General features: G+C 46.6%; 1 protein-coding gene across 1 annotated transcript in view; it reads left to right on the top strand.

The window, feature by feature from the left end:
- The window catches only part of LOC139278130 (dynein axonemal heavy chain 3-like), a 485,560-nt gene that overhangs the window by 121,155 nt on the left and 347,143 nt on the right, over positions 1 to 17,262 (top strand). The window contains exon 13 of the mRNA XM_070896786.1: positions 14,777 to 14,918. Within this exon, the coding sequence (XP_070752887.1) occupies positions 14,777 to 14,918 (142 nt within the window). The remainder of the gene's footprint in view (positions 1 to 14,776; positions 14,919 to 17,262) is intronic.

The following is a 17,262-nucleotide window of genomic DNA, read 5'->3' as shown; positions in this document are numbered from 1 at the left end:
TGCAGTGTAGGGACATCTTTTTAAAATCTTAAATGTTCTATATAATTAAAAGCTGTGTTATGTATATTTCCAGCTGCCCTAGCTTTGCAGAAAGGAGAATGTGATCCAAATTTTTCATCAAACCTTATGGCACTGGAATCAGGAAAACCTCTAAGACTCAGCTGTGTCTACCAACACCAGTGCTCAGTGCAGAATAGAAAAAGATCATTTGAAAGCATGACTGAAGTTTTTGATGTGAGATGTTAACCAGTTCTGACTGACCGGTGTAATTCCAACACTGTCTGTATGTTTTTCCTTTATATGCGTATTTAAGAACATAAGAAATAGGAGCAGGAGTAAACCATTTGGCCCCTCGAGCCTGCTCCGCCATTTAATAAGATCATGGCTGATCTGATCTTGGCCTCAACTGCATGAACAATACCAGACTTTGGAGGGGGTGCAGCCCGGATTCACCAGAATGATACAAGGACTAAAAGGATTAACTTATGAAGATAGGTTGCAAAAACCTTCTAAATGGAGGAGTACTGATTCATCAGTTGAGGGAGGGTGGTAGGTGGTAATCAGCAGGCTTCCTTGCCCATGTTTGACCTGAAGTCATGAGACTTAATGGGGTCCAGAGTCAATATTGAGGACTCCCCAGGACCACTCCCTCCTGACTGCATATCACAGTGCCACCATCCCTGGTGGGTCTGTCCTGCCGGTGGGACAGGACATACCCAGAGATAGTGATGGAAGAATCTGGGACATTGGCTGAAAGGTATGATTCTGTGAGTGACTGTCAGGCTGTTGCTTTATCTGTCTGTGGGACAGTTCTCCCAATTTTTGTACAAATCCACAGATGTTAATAAGGAGGACTTTGCCGGGTCGACTGGGCTGGGTGTGCTGTTGTCGTGTCCATAGCCAGTGCAGAGGTCAATGCCGGGTAGTCCTTTGGGATTTATTCTTATCATCTTGCTTGTAGTGGTTTGTTACAACTAAGTTACAATGGAGAGGGCAGTTAAGAATCAACCACATTGCTGTGGGTCTGGAGTCACATACCGGCCAGACTGGGTAAGGACGGCAGATTGCCTTCCCTAAAGGACATTAGTGAACCAGATGGGTTTTTACGACAATCTGGTAGTTTCATGGTCACCATGACTGACACTGGCTTTTTATTCCAAATTTATTTAATTAACTGTATTTAAATAACTCAGCTGCCGTGGTGGGATTTGAACTCAAATCTCCGGATCATTAGTCCAAGCCTCTGGATTACTAGTCCAGTAAAATAATCACGATGCCACCGCACCCCACAATGCCATCTACCTGCCTTGGTTCCATATCCGTTCGTATCCTTAACTAACAAATGTCTTTCAATCTCAGTTTTGAAATTTTCAATTGATCCTCTTAACAGCTTTTTGGGCAGAGAGTTCCAGATTCCCACCGCCCTTTGTGCGAAGAAGTGCTTCCTGACATCACCCCTGAACGTCCTAGCTCTAATTTTGCCCCCTTTCTTCTGGACTGTCCCACCACAGGAAATAGGTTCTATCAGCTCTATCACTCCTTTAATCATCTTAACAGAAAAACCTAAGCAATAGGAGCAGGAATCAGTCATTTGACCCCTTGAGCCTGCTCCGCCATTCAATAAGATCATGCTGATCTGATCTTCGCCTCAGCTCCACTTCCCTGCCCACTCCCCATAACTCTTGACTCCCTTATCGTTCAAACATCTGTCTATCTCCACCTTAAATATGTTCAATGACCCAGCCACCACAGCTCTCCGGGGTAGAGAATGCCAAAGATTTACAACCTTCTGAGAGAAGAAATTCCCCTTCTCTGAACTGCTTCCAATGCAAGTATATCCCTCCTTAAAAGAGGAGACCAAAACTGTACGCAGTACTCCAGGTGTGGTCTCACCAACCTGATTTCATGGGACTCTGGGGCCAGTACTGGGACAGGAAGGAGCGGTACCGCTGGGACGGGCTCCACCTGAACAGGAGTGGGACCCGTGTCCTGAAGGAAAGGATAAATCGGGCTGTGGATAGGAATAAGGGGATGAGAATGGAACTAGGGAAAATAAATTGGAAACATTCACTGGCAAACAAAGAAATGGAGCAGCAGTGGGAAACATTTAAACCGGTGATCAATGGGGTCCATGAGAACTATGTCCCACTAAAGAGCAAGATCAAACTAGCCAGTAGTGACACACCTTGGGCGAATAAAGAGTTCAGGGCAAAATTTGCACTAAAGGAAAAGGCATTCACTAAGTACATAGACAATAAAGGAGAGGGTGACAAAAGGGAATAAGAAAAAAGTCAAAAAAGCAATTAGGAAAACAAGGAGAGCTAGAAATCTATTTCTGGCAGTGTGGCCAAATGGGCAGAATCTGATCATCCGCCCGTTATACGCAACGCCTGATATTCTGTCCCATTACCGTCCGATCCGATACCGCCCGCTTTGCTCAACCAACTGAGACAAATTTCTAGGCCAGTGGAACTCCAAACTTAGCAGGGAATTTAAAAAGAAATAGTAAAGTATTCTACAGACCCATAAATAACTGAAGGAAAGTCAGGATAGGGACAGGGCCACTAAGGGATAAGAACATAAGAACATAAGAAATAGGAGCAGGAGTAGTTCATACGGCTCCTCGAGCCTGCTCCGCCATTTAATACGATCATGGCTAATCTGATCATGGACTCAGCTCCAATTCCCCGCCCGCTCCCTATAGCCCCTTATCCCCTTATCGGTTAAGAAACTGTCTATCTCAGTCTTAAATTTATTCAATGTCCCAGCTTCCATAGCTCTCTGAGGCAGCGAATTCCACAGATTCACAACCCTCTGAGAGAAGAAATTCCTCCTCATCTCAGTTTTAAATGTGCGGTCCCTTATTTTAAGATTATGCCCCCTAATGCTACGCTCTCCTATCAGTGGAAACATCCTCTCTGCATCCACCTTGTCAAGCCCCCTCATAATCTTATACGTTTCGATAAGATCACCTCTCATTCTTCTGAATTCCAACCTACTCAACCTTTCTTCAACTCCCTCATCTCCGGAATCAACCTAGTGAACATTCTCTGAACTGCCTCCAAAGCAAATATATCCTTTCGTAAATATGGAAACGAAAACTGCACGCATTATTCCACGTGTGGCCTCACCGATACCCTGTATAACTGTAGCAAGACTTCCCTGCTTTTATACTCCATCCCCTTTGCACTAAAGGCCAAGATTCCATTGGCCAACTTAATCACTTGTTGTACCTGCATACTATCCTTTTGTGTTTCATGCACAAGTACCCCTAGGTCCCGCTGTACTGCAGCACTTTGCAATTTTTCTCCAATTAAATAATAACTTGCTCTTCGATTTTTTTCTGCCAAAGTGCATGACCTCACACTTTCCAACATTATACTCCATCTGCCAAATTTTTGCCCATTCACTTAGCTGATCTATATCCCTTTGCAGATTCTTTGCATCCTCCTCACAATTTGCTTTCCCACCCATCTTTGTATCATCAGCAAACTTGGCTACATTACACTCAGTCCCTTCATCCGAGTTATTAATATAGATTGTAAATAGCTGTAACCTTTTATGTGGCACCTTATCAAATGCCTTATTAAAATCCAAATGCACCACATCCACTGGTTCTCCCTTGTCCACCCTGCTCATTACATCCTCAAAGAACTCCAGCAAATTTGTCAAACATGATTTCCCTTTCATGAAACCAATGCTGACTCTGCTTGACTGAATTATGATTTGCTAAATGTCCTGCTACTACTTCCTTAATAATGGACTCCAGCATTTTCCCAACGACAGATGTTAGGCTAACTGGTCTATAGTTTCCTGCTTTCTGTCTCCCTCCTTTCTTAAATAGGGGCGTTACATTTGCAGTTTTCCAATCTACTGGGACCTCCCCAAACTCCAGGGAATTTTGGTAGATTACAACCAATGCATCCACTATCTCTGCAGCCACTTCTTTTAAGACCCGAGGATGCAGGTCATCAGGTCCAGGGGACTGGTCCGCCTTTAGCCCCATTAGTTTGCCTAGTACTTTTTCTCCAGTGATAGTAATTGTTTTAAGTCCCAACCCCCCCGACCCTCCCAATAGCTCCTTGATTAGCAATTTTTGGGATGCTTTTAGTGTCTTCTAACGTGAACATTGATACAAAATATTTGTTCAAAGTCTCTGCCATTTCCCTGTTTCCCATTATTAATTCCCAGTCTCATCCTCTAGGGGACCAACATTTACTTTAGCCACTCTCTTCCTTTTTATATACCTGTAGAAGCTCTTACTGTCTGTTTTTATATTTATTGTTAGTTTACTCTCATAAACTATCTTCTCTCTCTTTATTATTTTTTTGGTCGTCCTTTGCTGGTTAAACACCTCAGTTAGATCTCCCCTTAGTCCTCTAGACTCAAGGGAATACAAGCATAGCCTATGCATCCTGTCCTCATAATTTGACCCTTTAAGCCCCAGTTTGCATATGAGAATGCTGATGACTCACTGGAATAAAATGATTCTATAAAATCTCAGACTGCTGGAAGGCCGTTGTGGATGTAATAGCAGAGTAATGATACATGGTCACCACCCAACCAACGAGCGTATGTTTTTACATATTAACTTTACTGCTAGCGGTAATCTATCTAATGGAAGATAAGCTTTAACAATGTACAATAAACAATTCAACACCAGGAAAGACCCCCTTTTTCCCACGTTAATAAGTGTGACTGTTGTATTTCTGTCTGCGAATAAAGTGAAATAATTCTCCGAACTGCCCAGGAGGACTTGCAGACAATACCCTTTGTATTTCAGCCCCTGGAGTTACTCTGGGTACTTTGAAGTGCCGAACACATCATCATCATAGGCAGTCCCTCGGAATCGAGGAAGACTTGCTTCTCCTCCTGAAGTGAATTCTTTGGTGGCTGAACAGTCCAATACGAGACCCACAGACTCTGTCACAGGTGGGACAGATAGTCGTTGAGGGAAAGGGTGGGTGGGACTGGTTTGCCGCATGCTCTTTCCGCTGCCTGAGCTTGATTTCTGCACGCTCTCGGCGTTGAGACTCGAGGTGCTCAGCGCCCTCCCAGATGCACCTTCTCCACTTAGGGTCGTCTTTGGCCAGGGACTCCCAGGTGTCAGTGGGGATGTCGCACTTTGCCGAACACAGCAGCCCATCTCACACTCGTATTGTGCATCAGGACCTCCACAACCCGGAGGTGTGCTGGTTGCAAAGTCCCATCAATCGCACAGAAACTGAACAGACACGGACACGATGAGCCGAATGGCCTCCTTCTGTGTCGTCATGTTCTATGATTTTCTGTGATTCTAAATGTTTTTCACTTCCTTATGCCCACTTGCCCTTCGATGGAGTCCCCCAGCCCTTTAAAAAGTTGCAACAGTGCAAAATCCCATCTCTAACCGAACAAGTTGCCACAGATACCCTGCCGAGTAGACTACAGCTTGCGATGAATATGTAATGAGAACCAAAAACAGAGGGACTGCTCACCTGCCAATCACACCAGCTCCTGCGGCTTTTTTGATGCAGTGATTTATCGTTGCGTCTTTTTTCTGCTGCTTTTTCAAATGAAGGGTTACAGCTCTGCCTAAAGGAAGCACGCGATTAAAGATTTTATTGACCCTTAATCTTAAAAGCAGGCGTTAGGGCATTAGCGCTATGGAGAATTCACTGACTGCGATCCTGAGCTGATGGAGGAGCCATGGGCAGTGCTACTGTTTGAGATGCAGAAATATCCAGTTTGTTCTTCACTGACGTTTAGAAGATCTTTACTCTGCAAAGTCAGGGAGTTTTTTCTGGAAGAATTGTTGTGCTTTATGAAAGAAAACTGAGGTAACCCCCTAGTTACTCACACCCACCTCGCTATGTACAAATATATCGTCGTTCCTTCATCGTCGCTGGGTCAAAGTCCTGGAACTCCCTCCCTAACAGCACTCTGGCAGCACTTTTACCACACGGACTGCACGTTGACATCCGCTCGTGCCTGCTTTGTGGGCCGCGGGGCAATTCCCCCCCCGCGGGGCGGTTAGTGGTCAGCACGGGGCGGTGAGGGGTCGCTGCTTATGGTGATGATGTCATTGCTGGTCGCACAGTGGCCCGGGGTGCTAACGCCACAATCTCCCAGGCAAATTCCTGGGAGTTGGTAGCAACACTCCCCCTCCCCCACTCCCCCCGGGCGAAATGTCTCTTCCGCCTCGTTAGCATCCCCCGAAGCACGAACGGGCCTCTAAAAAGGGGTCAGTTTTGCCCCCAGAGAGTAGGGATAATGGTCATCTACTCTAATTGGCAGGATGTGACTATTGGTGTCCCGCAGGGATCTATGTGGGGGCCTCAGCTATTCACCGTAATTATTAACAACTTAGATGGGATATGTAATGATATCTAGCTAGGAGGTATAGCGTCCACGATCAGTATTAAGAGACTGTGGGGCTGAAGTTCAGGTTCTCAAAGAGACCCATTAATGCCCGTTTACGGCGGCCATTCCTAAAACTCAAATGGCCGCCGCTTCAGGGTCAACAGGCCGACCCGACCTAAATTCAGGTCGGGGATTTTTTGTCCTGGACCTCATTCTACCCAAGTAGTTGCACCGCCAATTTAAATCAATAAAAAAATAATTACCAGCCATTTTCAGCTGAATCCGTCGATCCCCGCCGCGCGGTGCCCCCGGTAGGTTTTTCTGCCGGTGCACCATCTTCGCACCGAGTGCGGCCTGGCAGCACGGCCACCCTTAAAGGGGAGGGCCCACTGCCGCAGCTGCAATGGAAACATTTTTGCTGGACAACTTGCCGATCAGATGGCAAAATACTGCCCCCGGGTTCAGCCGGGCTGCCAATGGGCAGCCTGGCACCCCCTCTTGGGTGCCTGGCCGCTGGCCCGGCCGAAACCTTCCCTGGTGGCCCAGTGGCCTAAGAGGGTTAAAATCTAGAATAAAGAGGATTAAAATTGAACTTATGAGGTGTTCTAGCATGGAGAGCCAGATATCCAAGTTTGCCGATGACACAAAGATAGGCGGCATTGTAAGCAGTGCAGATGGAAGCATAACATTACAAAGTGATATTAATAGATTAAGTAAATTGAAAAACTGTGACAAACGGATTTCAATATAGACACGTTTGAGATCACCCACTTTGGACCTAAAACGGATAAATCAGAATATTTCCGAATGGTGAAAAGCTAGAAGCAGTGGCAGTCCAAAGAGACTTGGGGAGTCCAGGTACATCGATCATTAAAATATCATGGACCGGTACAGAAAATAATCAAAAAGGCTAATAGAATGCTGGCGTTTATATCCAGAGGACTAGAATACAAGGGGGTAGAAGTTATGCTGCAGCTGTACAAAGCCCTGGTTAGACCACACCTGGAGCACTGGGAGCAGTTCTGGGTACCACACCTTAGGAAGGATATATTGGCCCAGGAGAGAATGATACCTGGATTCCAAGGGCTAAATTACGAGGAGAGATGACACAAACTAGGGTTGTATTCCCTGGAATTTAGAGGGTTAAGGGGTGAGTTTATCAAAGGTTTTAAAATATTAAGGGAAACTGATAAGTTAATATAGAAACATAGAAAATAGGTGCAGGAGTAGGCCATTCAGCCCTTCGAGCCTGCACCGCCATTCAATAAGATCATGGTTGATCATTCACCTCAGTACCCCTTTCCTGCTTTCTCTCCATACCCCTTCATCCCTTTAGCCGTAAGGGCCACATCTAACTCCCTCTTGAATAGGTAGGAATAAGGTAGATAGAGAGAAAGTATTTCCGCTGGTTGAAGAGTTTAGGACTCGGTGAAATATCATACAATTTAGAGCCAGACCTTTCAGGAGTGAGGTTAGGACTCACTTCTGCACACAAAGGGTGGTAGAAGTTTAGAACTCTCTCCGCAAATGGCAGTTGATGCGAGATCAACCGTTAATTTAAAATCTGAGATTGATAGATTTCTATTGACCAAAGGTATTAAGGGATATGGGCCAAAGATGGGTAGATGGAGCTCGGTCACAGATCAGCCATTGAATGGAGGAACAGGCTCGAGGGGCTGAATGTCTCATTCCTATACCTATGTTCTTAAGAATCAACACCTGGATGATGTATGGAAGTGAGTGTTGTGTATGGAGAAAGAGTCAGGCTGAACACTGTGAGCTCAAAGTAAAGTGTGACCTTAGTCTTTTATTGCAGGTCTCCAGAGTACCTCTCCAACCTGTGAAGCCTCCTTAAATACCTCTGCTCCCAAGGGATTATGGGATCCCTTGGGACTCCAGGGAATGAGCCCTCTGATGGCTGTACAGAGTAAATACAAGTCCACATATATAACAACACTCCCCCCCAAAGTCAATAGTGTAACTATTTACAATGTGAGTCGATCTGGGGCCCTTTTTGCCCTGGTTGTTCGTCTCGGTGTGAAAGCTGGTGTTGTTGAATCATTTGTTAGGCCCTTGCTGGGCTGCTGTGCAGCTGGCCTTGCTGGGCTGCCTGGTGCATTGGGCCCTGCTGGGCTACTGTGGATGATGGGTTCTGCTTCGTGGTCAACCGTGGTGCCGGTTGCCACTGGTGTGTATGTTGGGGGAATCAAAAAAGGTAGGGTCCAAGGTGGGTTGCTCAGGGTAGTCCGTGAATCTCAGTTTGATTTGGTCCAAGTGTTTCCGGTGAATGAGTCCATTTGAAAGTTTGACCCGAAACACCCTTCTCCCCTCTATGGCCACGACAGTGCCGGGAAGCCACTTGGGACCTTGTCCATAATTTAATACAAATACAGGATCATTGATTTCAATCTCGCGTGACACATTTGCGCTATCATGGTACGCACTTTGTTGAAGCCGCCTGCTCTCTACCTGGTCATGTAGATCAGGGTGAACTAACGAGAGCCTTGTCTTAAGTGCTCTTTTCATGAGCAGTTCAGCAGGTGGGATCCCAGTGAGTGAGTGTGTAGCTAAGCAGGACTTGGGATAGGCGAGTCTGCAGTGAGCCTTCAGTTACCCTCTTCAAGCCTTGCTTAATGGTTTGCACTGCTCTCTGCCTGACCATTGGACGCTGGTTTAAATGGGGCAGATGTGACATGTTTGATCCCGTTACGGTTCATGAATTCTTTGCACTCAGCACTGGTAAAACATGGCCTGTTGTCGCTCACCAGGACATTGGGTAGGCCATGTGTGGCAAACATGGCCCGCAGGCTTTCAGTAGTGGCAGCGGACGTGCTAGCCGACATTATCTCACATTCAATCCAACGGAGTACGCGTTTACAACCACAAGGAACATTTTATCCAAGAACGGGCCTGCATAGTCGATGTGTACCCTAGACCACGGTTTGGAGGGCCAAGACCATAAACTTAGCGGCATCTCCCTGGGTACATTGCTTAACTGCGAGCATGTATTACATCTGTGAACGCAGGACTCTAAGTCCGCATCGATACCGGGCCACCACATGTGGGATCTGGCTATCGCTTTCATCATTACGATGGCTGGGTGGGTACTATGGAGGTCATTGATGAAGGTGTCTCTGCCCTTCTTCGGGACCATTACTCGATTGCCCCACAGAAGGCAATCTGCCTGTATAGACATTTCATCTTTGCGTCGCTGGAACGGCTTTATCTCTTCCTGCATTTTCACTGGGATACTGGACCAGCTCCCATGAAGCACACAGCTTTTGACTAGAGATAATAAGGGGTCCTGGCTTGTCCAGGTTTTGATCTGCCGGGCAGTGACGGGTGATTGCTCACTTTCAAGTGCTTCCATAACCATGGCTAGATCTGCGAGCTGCGCCATTTCCACCCCCGTGATGGGCAATGGCAGCCTACTGAGAGCATTGGCGCAGTTTTCTGTGCCTGGCCTGTGGCGGATGGCGTAGTTGTATGCGGACAATGTGAGCGCCCATCTCTGGATGCGGGCCGATGCGTTGGTATTTATCCCTTTACTCTTGGAAAACAGGGATATAAGTGGCTTATGGTCAGTTTCCAATTTGAATTTTAGCCCAAACAGGTATTGCTGCATTTTCTTTACCCCATAGACACACGCTAACACTTCTTTCTCAATCATGCTGTAGGCTCTCTCAGCCTTAGACAGACTCCTGGATGCATAAGCAACCGGTTGCAGTTTCCCGAAATCATTAGCTTGTTGCAATACACACCCGACGCCATATGACGACACATCACATGCTAGTACCAAACGCTTATATGGATCATACAACACAAGCAATTTGTTTGAGCATAACAATATTCTCGCTTTTACAAAGACATTTTCTTGGCTTTTACCCCAAACCCATTCGTCCCCTTTTCGTAGTAAGACATGCAGTGGTTCTAACAATGTGCTGAGACCCGGTAAGAAGTTACCAAAGTAGTTCAGGAGTCACAGAAATGACTGCAGCTCCGTCACGTTCTGTGGCTTCAGTGCATTCTCGATTGCCTCCGTCTTCACGTTGGTGGGCCTGATGCCGCCCATCACAGTCCTCCTTCGCAGGAACTCCACTTCAGGCGCCAGGAAAATGCACTGCGAGCGTTTTAACCTGAGCCCCACGAGGTTGAGTCAACTAAGAACCTCCTCCAGGTTCTGCAGATGCTCGATTGTGTTCCGACCTGTGACCAAGATGTCCTGGAAGACCACAGTGTGCGGGACCGACTTCAGTAAGCTTTCCATGTTTCTCTGGAATATCGCCACCACCGATCGGAGTCCAAATGGGCATCTGTTATAAACAAAAAGACCTTTGTATGTGTTGATGCAGGTGAGGGCCTTTGATGATTCCTCCAGCTCCTGCGTCATATAGGCTGAAGTCAGATTCAGCTTCGTGAACGTCTTTCCTCCCGCCAGCGTTGCAAAGATGCCGTCGGTCTTTGGTAGTGGGTATTGGTCCTGCAGGGAGAAACGATTGATAGTTACTTTGTAATCACCACAGATTCTGACGGTGCCGTCTCCCTTGAGGACTGGGACGATAGGACTGGCCCACTCGTTGAACTCGATCGGTGAAATGATGCCCTCTCTTTGCAGCCGGTCTAGCTCAATCTCTACCATTTCTCTCATCATGTACAGTACTGTTCTCGCCTTGTGATGGATGGGTCGTTCCCCCGGAATTAGGTGGATCTGCACTTTTGCTCCTTGGAATTTCCCGATGCCTGGTTCGAACAGCGATGGGAACTTGCTTAAGACCTGGACACACGAAGTGTCGTCAGCGGGCGATAGCGCTTGGACGTTGTCCCAGTTACAGTGTATCTTTCCCAGCCAGCTCCATCGCCCGGTACCACCCAGAGTGGTAGCTTATGCACCGCTCCATCGTAGGAGACCTTTACAGTAGCACTGCCGATTACGGGAATCAGTTCTTTCGTGTAAGTTCTTAGTTTCATGCGAACTGGTGTTAAGACTGGCCTTGAGCCTTGTTGCACCACAACCTTTCAATAGTCTTTTTGCCCATGATGGATTGGCTCACGCCCGTGTCCAGCTCCATTGACACCGGAAGTCCATTTAGTTCAACATTCAGCATTAGCGGGGGACAATTCATGGTGAATGTGTGCACCCCATGTATCTCTGCCTCCTTGATCTGAGGCTCTGGTTTGTTGTGATTCTCCGTGGATCTGTCCTCCTCTGCAGTATGGTGGTTTGCAGGCTTAACAGGCTTTGCAGCTCGCCTGCACACTTGTTGGAGGTGTCCCATTGTTCCACAGCCCTTGTAAACGTACTCTTTGAATTGGCATGAATGGAAACATTGATCACCCCCGCAGCGCCAACAAGGTGTTAATGGCCTTGCATTCATCACACTTGATGGTGGACTCTGAGACATTTGCAGACGTGTAGCTGCAGGTATGTGTGACCAGCCCTGTATGTTACGATTCAAAAACAACATCACTTTGTTCACAGTACTTGTAGCGGCACTTGTGTGCTGAGAGATTTGCTTCGTATTGTTCCTGGTGGCAATGAATGCCTGGGCTATTGCTATGGCCTTACTCAAGGTTGGGGTCGCTATGTCAAAAGTTTGCGAAGTATGGTTTCGTGGCCAATGCTAAGTACGAAAAAATCTCTGAGCATGTGCTCCAAATATCCTTCAAATTCGCAATGTCCTGCAAGGTGTCTTAGCTCGGTGACATAACTCGCCACTTCCTGGCCTTCAGACCTTTTGTAGGTGTAGAACCAGTACCTCGCCATCAAAACGCTTTCCTTCAGGTTCAAATGCTCTCGGACCAGTGTGCACAAATCATCGTATGATTTCTCCGTGAGTTTCGCTGGAGTGAGCAGATTCTTCATGAGGCCATACGTTGGTGCCCCACAGACGGTGAGGAGGATCGCCCTTCGTTTGGCAGTGCTCTCTTCCCCATCTAGCTCGTTGGCCACGAAGTATTGGTCGAGTCACTCCACAAAAGTTTCCCAATCATCTACCTCCGAGAATTTCTCCAGGATGCCCATTGTTCTCTGTATCTTTGTATTCGCTATCTGTATCTCGTCACTGTTGTGTATGAAGAGTCAGACTGAACACTCTGAGCTCAAAGTGATGTGTGACCTTAGTCTTTTATTGCAGGTCTCCAGAGTGCCTCTCCAACCTGTGAAGCCTCTTTAAATACCTATGCTCCCAAGGGAGTATGGGACCCTTTGGGACTCCAGAGGATGAGCCCTCTGGTGGCTGTACAGAGTAAATACAAGTATACATATATAACATTGGGTCAGATGTCTACATATTGGGTGCTTCCAGCTACCTGCAGGAGACATCACTAAGATCAGTTGGCACACTGCTCATACACAACATACTATTACAATCTTGCCATTCTTTACACTTGTCTGAATTCTACTTCTGCTGCCACAGTTCCGCCCACTTGGATATTTTGCCCATTCTCCGCTGCCTCCTCCAATTCCATTGCCCCTCTATGTTTGGAATCATTTACAAATTTGACCAGTTTGAATCGAGTTTCTGAATCCAAGTTATTGATGTACATCAGAAAGAGGAGTGTTCCCAACACTGGGCAGGAGATGCCCCACTCAGTACTCCCCCCCCACACACACACTCCTTCTCCAACCTGTCTCCCCTAAAAGGTGCCCTTTGCTTTCTACCCTTCAGATGATTTTTGATCTATCCCCAAGGTTTACCCTGAATCCCCACAGCTTTGCCTTTAACTAATAGCCTTGCATGTAGAGCTTTCATTTAGGAAATCTGTCTATAACCATTCATTGGGCTTCTTACAGTGCAATTGGATATCACTCCTGAAATGAATCAAGGAGGCTAGTTGTGTAGGATCTTCACCTTATGTGTCCACGTAATAGAACCATAGAATCATACAGCGCAGAAGGAGGCCATTCAGCTTCTCGTGTCTCTGCCAGCTCTTTGAAAGAGCGATCCAATTAATCTCGCTCCCCTGTCTTTCTCCATATTCCTGCAAATTTCTCCCCTTCAAGTATTTATCCCATTCCTTTTTGCAAGTTAGGCAGCGCATTCCGGATCATACTACGTTAAAAAAAATTCCCCTCTCTGGTTCTTTTGCTAATTATCTTAATAGTGAACAGTGTCTCCTTATTATTTACTAGGTGATTATGCAGATAATCCTCAAGATTCAGTAGGAAGTTACTAGGGATTAGAAGCCGAGCGGTTATAGTTACGAAGGGAGACTCGAGAAGTTAGGTGGCATTCTTACTGAATCTGAGAAAGGTCAGGGATGAGCTGATAGAGGTCTTGATGATTATCTCCAGGGGCAACAGTCCTCTCAAGCTTGAAACTGTGCTTCTCTCTGCTTCATTATTTCTTGCCCCAAGGCCATGCCAAGGGATGGGCCCGGCCCACCTAATCTGGGCAGGTGCAGTTCATGTTGGGCGTGCTGCTGCTATATCGGCACAAGGTCAGAGGGGGGCAGCAAAGTCGGGCCTGGCATTTCTCAGATATGCCACAACCGTAAGACAGTGCCGATTGAAATACGCCTGAGTTCAATGTAAAAATGATCTTTACTGCTTATGTGTTAAAGCATCAAACCCCGAATATATCGCTGTCCCTTCTACTTCACTGGGTCAATACTCTAGAATTCCCCACCGGACATTGTAATGGGAGCATTTTCACCACATGGACTGCAGCGGTTCAAGAAAGCGGCTCACCACCACCTTCTCAAGGGGCAATTAGGGATGGGCAATAAATGCCGGCCTTGCCAACGATGCCCACATCCCAAGAATAAAATTAAAAAAGAGTTTTTAGCCATGTAAGGGATACATTAATTTTCCTTTGCTGCTCTAGAGAATTGGTGTTGCTGTCTGAGACCACTAATATTGAGAGTTACATGACAATCCTGTGTCAAGTACAGCTGAGAAGTCTGCTTTTTTGGTCCCAGCGATACTTAAAATAAATATAAAATGTTAGAAAGTTATTATTTCCCTGATTACATCACTTTACAGCTCTCAATTATTCTCAATTTAAAGTTCCACGTTAAATAATGAATGCAACAACATTAAGTTTTTCTACACCAAGATATGTAGAGCTCAGTGGAGCAGAGCATTGATGCATGCTGGTGTGTTTCTGAGCATTGATGTCAGTCACTCTGTTCCTGCTGCTTTATTAGCAGAAGCCGGTTATGTTTTAGAATAATCTACAATTGAAAGAGAAGATTGCTGATCATGCGTGAAAGGATGAAGGAGAGGGTCACTACTAAATTGCCGCTCCTCACATTGAAGACGTCTGTCTGTGCTGTATCATGTGCTTGTGTATAATGTGCTTTTAGTTTGGAGCCAGTAACACCAATTACTCCAAAACAAATCTAAACGGACAAACGGAAAGAGTCAATCTCTCCGGCTTGACGCAAATAACCGAGCTGTCGCCAGCATCTTTCAGCCTTGTTTTCCTTGCAGGCCATCACTCAGAAGGAGGGACTGCAAATCTTCCTGAAAAAAAGCAGTAAAGAAATCGAAGATATTGTCACCCTGGTACGGGGCAAGCTGACCAGGATGGCGAGAATAACTCTCGGCGCTCTCATCACTATCGATGTTCATGGTAGGGGAATGTCATGTATGTAATCTTCATGTAACTGTAACCTTCATGTAACAACACTGCATACTGTATACACCTAAGAAATGCACACCTTGACCACAGGAGGTGAACTTGTGGGAGACACTCCACACCTGGTCATCCAGGTATATAAAGGGAGGTCCCACGCAGGGTCAGCACTTCTTGGTCCTGTGAATAAAGGTTCAGGTCACAGAGTGACCTTGTCTCCAGTATGTGCCTCGTGTTGATTTACAGTATAGAGTGTAAGGACACAACAGGGAAGGTATGCTTTATTGAATTTCACTTACCCCATTCATTCCTCAGCAGCATTATCCACAGCACTTCGACATGAGGCAGTCCAAATATCTACCATTCATAGTCGTATGGCTTTACTGTTGACGGAGTGCACACAATCATCTTACCGAACCATGGAATCTCTTACAATCTGACCGAAGCATTTACTACTTTTATAATATTTATTGGCTCCATCTCCTCTTTTGGTAAATGATTTCTCTCAGTTTCCTCTCCCTGCCCACCCTCCACACTATGCCTGAGAGCAGGTCAATTGATCTCCAATCAGTTATTGGAATAGTGCAAGCTTAGAACTACTCACTGTCATTCTGGATTACATCTCACCTCCACTGGCTCAGTCCATTACAATTTCTGTTAATCATAGCAATCATAGAATCAGAGAAATTTACAGCACTGAAGGAGGCCATTTCGGCCCATCGTGTCCGAGCCGGCCAACAAAGAGCTACCCAGCCTAATCCCACTTTCCAGCTCTCGGTCTGTAGCCCTGTAGGTTACGGCACTTTAAGTGCACATCCAAGCACATTTTAAATGTGGTGAGGGTTTCTGCCTCTACCACCCTTTCAGGCAGTGAGTTCCAGACCCCCACCACCCTTTGAGTGATAAAAATTCCCCTCAAATGCCCAATAAATATTGAGGAAACCAAATCCATTGTCTTCGGTCCCCGTCACAAACTGTGTACCCTTCGATTCCGTCCCCTCCCTGGCCACTGCCTCAGGTTGAACCAGACTGTTCGCATCCTATTTGAGCAGCATCTGAGCTACCGACCCATATCCTCTTTGTCATGTATGTAACCACAATGTAACACCACTGTATTACTGTATACACTCAACCTAGATGCACACCTTGACCACAAGGGGTGAACTTGTGGAGACACTCCTTGCCTGATCACACAGGTATGAAAAGGGAGGTCCCACGCAGGGTCATTGTCTTTGGAGTCCTGTGAATAAAGAGTTAAGGTCACAGAGTGATCTTGTCCCCAGAATGTGCCTCGTGTGGTTTCATACTGTAGAGTAAGGACTTTACATTGGCGACGAGAAATGGGAATTCACGACCCACGAGAATGGCCACCGGTAGCACACAGGAATGGTACTGTGTTGGGGAAGACTGGGACGATTTTGTCAAGAGGCTTCAGCAAAGCTTTGTTATGAAAGAATGGCTGGGGGATGCAGCGGCCAACAAGCGAAGGGCTCATCTTTTGACCAGCTGCGGACCAAAGACTTATGCGCTCATGAAGGACTTACTAGCACCCGAAAAGCCGGCGGACAAAACCTTTGAAGAACTTAGCAAATTGATCGGGGAGCACCTCAAACCGGCAAGTAGCATACATATGGCCCGACACAGATTGTACACCCACCGACGTTGTGAAGGACAGAGCATACCGGACTTCGCAGCGGACCTCCAGCGTTTGGCCAGCCTCTGTAAGTTCACAGACACCTGCAGAGGGGAAATGCTAAGGGACTTCTTTATTGAGGGCATCGGTCATGTGGGAATTTTCCACAAATTAATTGAGACCAAGGATTTGACCTTGGAAGCGGCGGCGTTGATAGATCAAACTTTCATGGCGGGGGAGGAAGAGACGAAAATAATATACGCGCGCAATTCTGCCTCTAACGCAGCGATGGATCAGGGAGTCAACATCATCAATGCGACTCAGAGCCCCGCAGGCAGGCAGGGGCAGTCCGACACTCCCCAGGCAGCAATAGACCCCAGAGTAGGACTTCAACAGAGACAATGGCAGGCTGAACGGACATTCACGCCATCACAGTGGACAATGCGGCCCAGGATGGGGCCATTGACATCCACTAATAGGGTACTTAAGAGCAGTCAAAGGGACAGTCAGCGTGGAATGCCTGGCCATAGTCCCTTTGTTCCCAACAATGGAAACTTTAACTCATGCTGGAGGTGTGGGGGAAATCACTCAGCTAGATCTTGCAGATTTCAACAGTTTGTCTGCTGGAACTGCAATCTCAGTGACCACTTAGCTCGAATGTGCAGGAAGTCTGCAACCAGACTAATATATGAGGCAGATGGACCAGAA

The sequence above is a fragment of the Pristiophorus japonicus genome, chromosome 13, assembly GCF_044704955.1.
Source record: "Pristiophorus japonicus isolate sPriJap1 chromosome 13, sPriJap1.hap1, whole genome shotgun sequence".
NCBI classification, from domain to species: domain Eukaryota; kingdom Metazoa; phylum Chordata; class Chondrichthyes; family Pristiophoridae; genus Pristiophorus; species Pristiophorus japonicus.
Note: the sequence above shows the minus strand (reverse complement) of the source record. Positions and strands in the feature narration are given on the sequence as shown.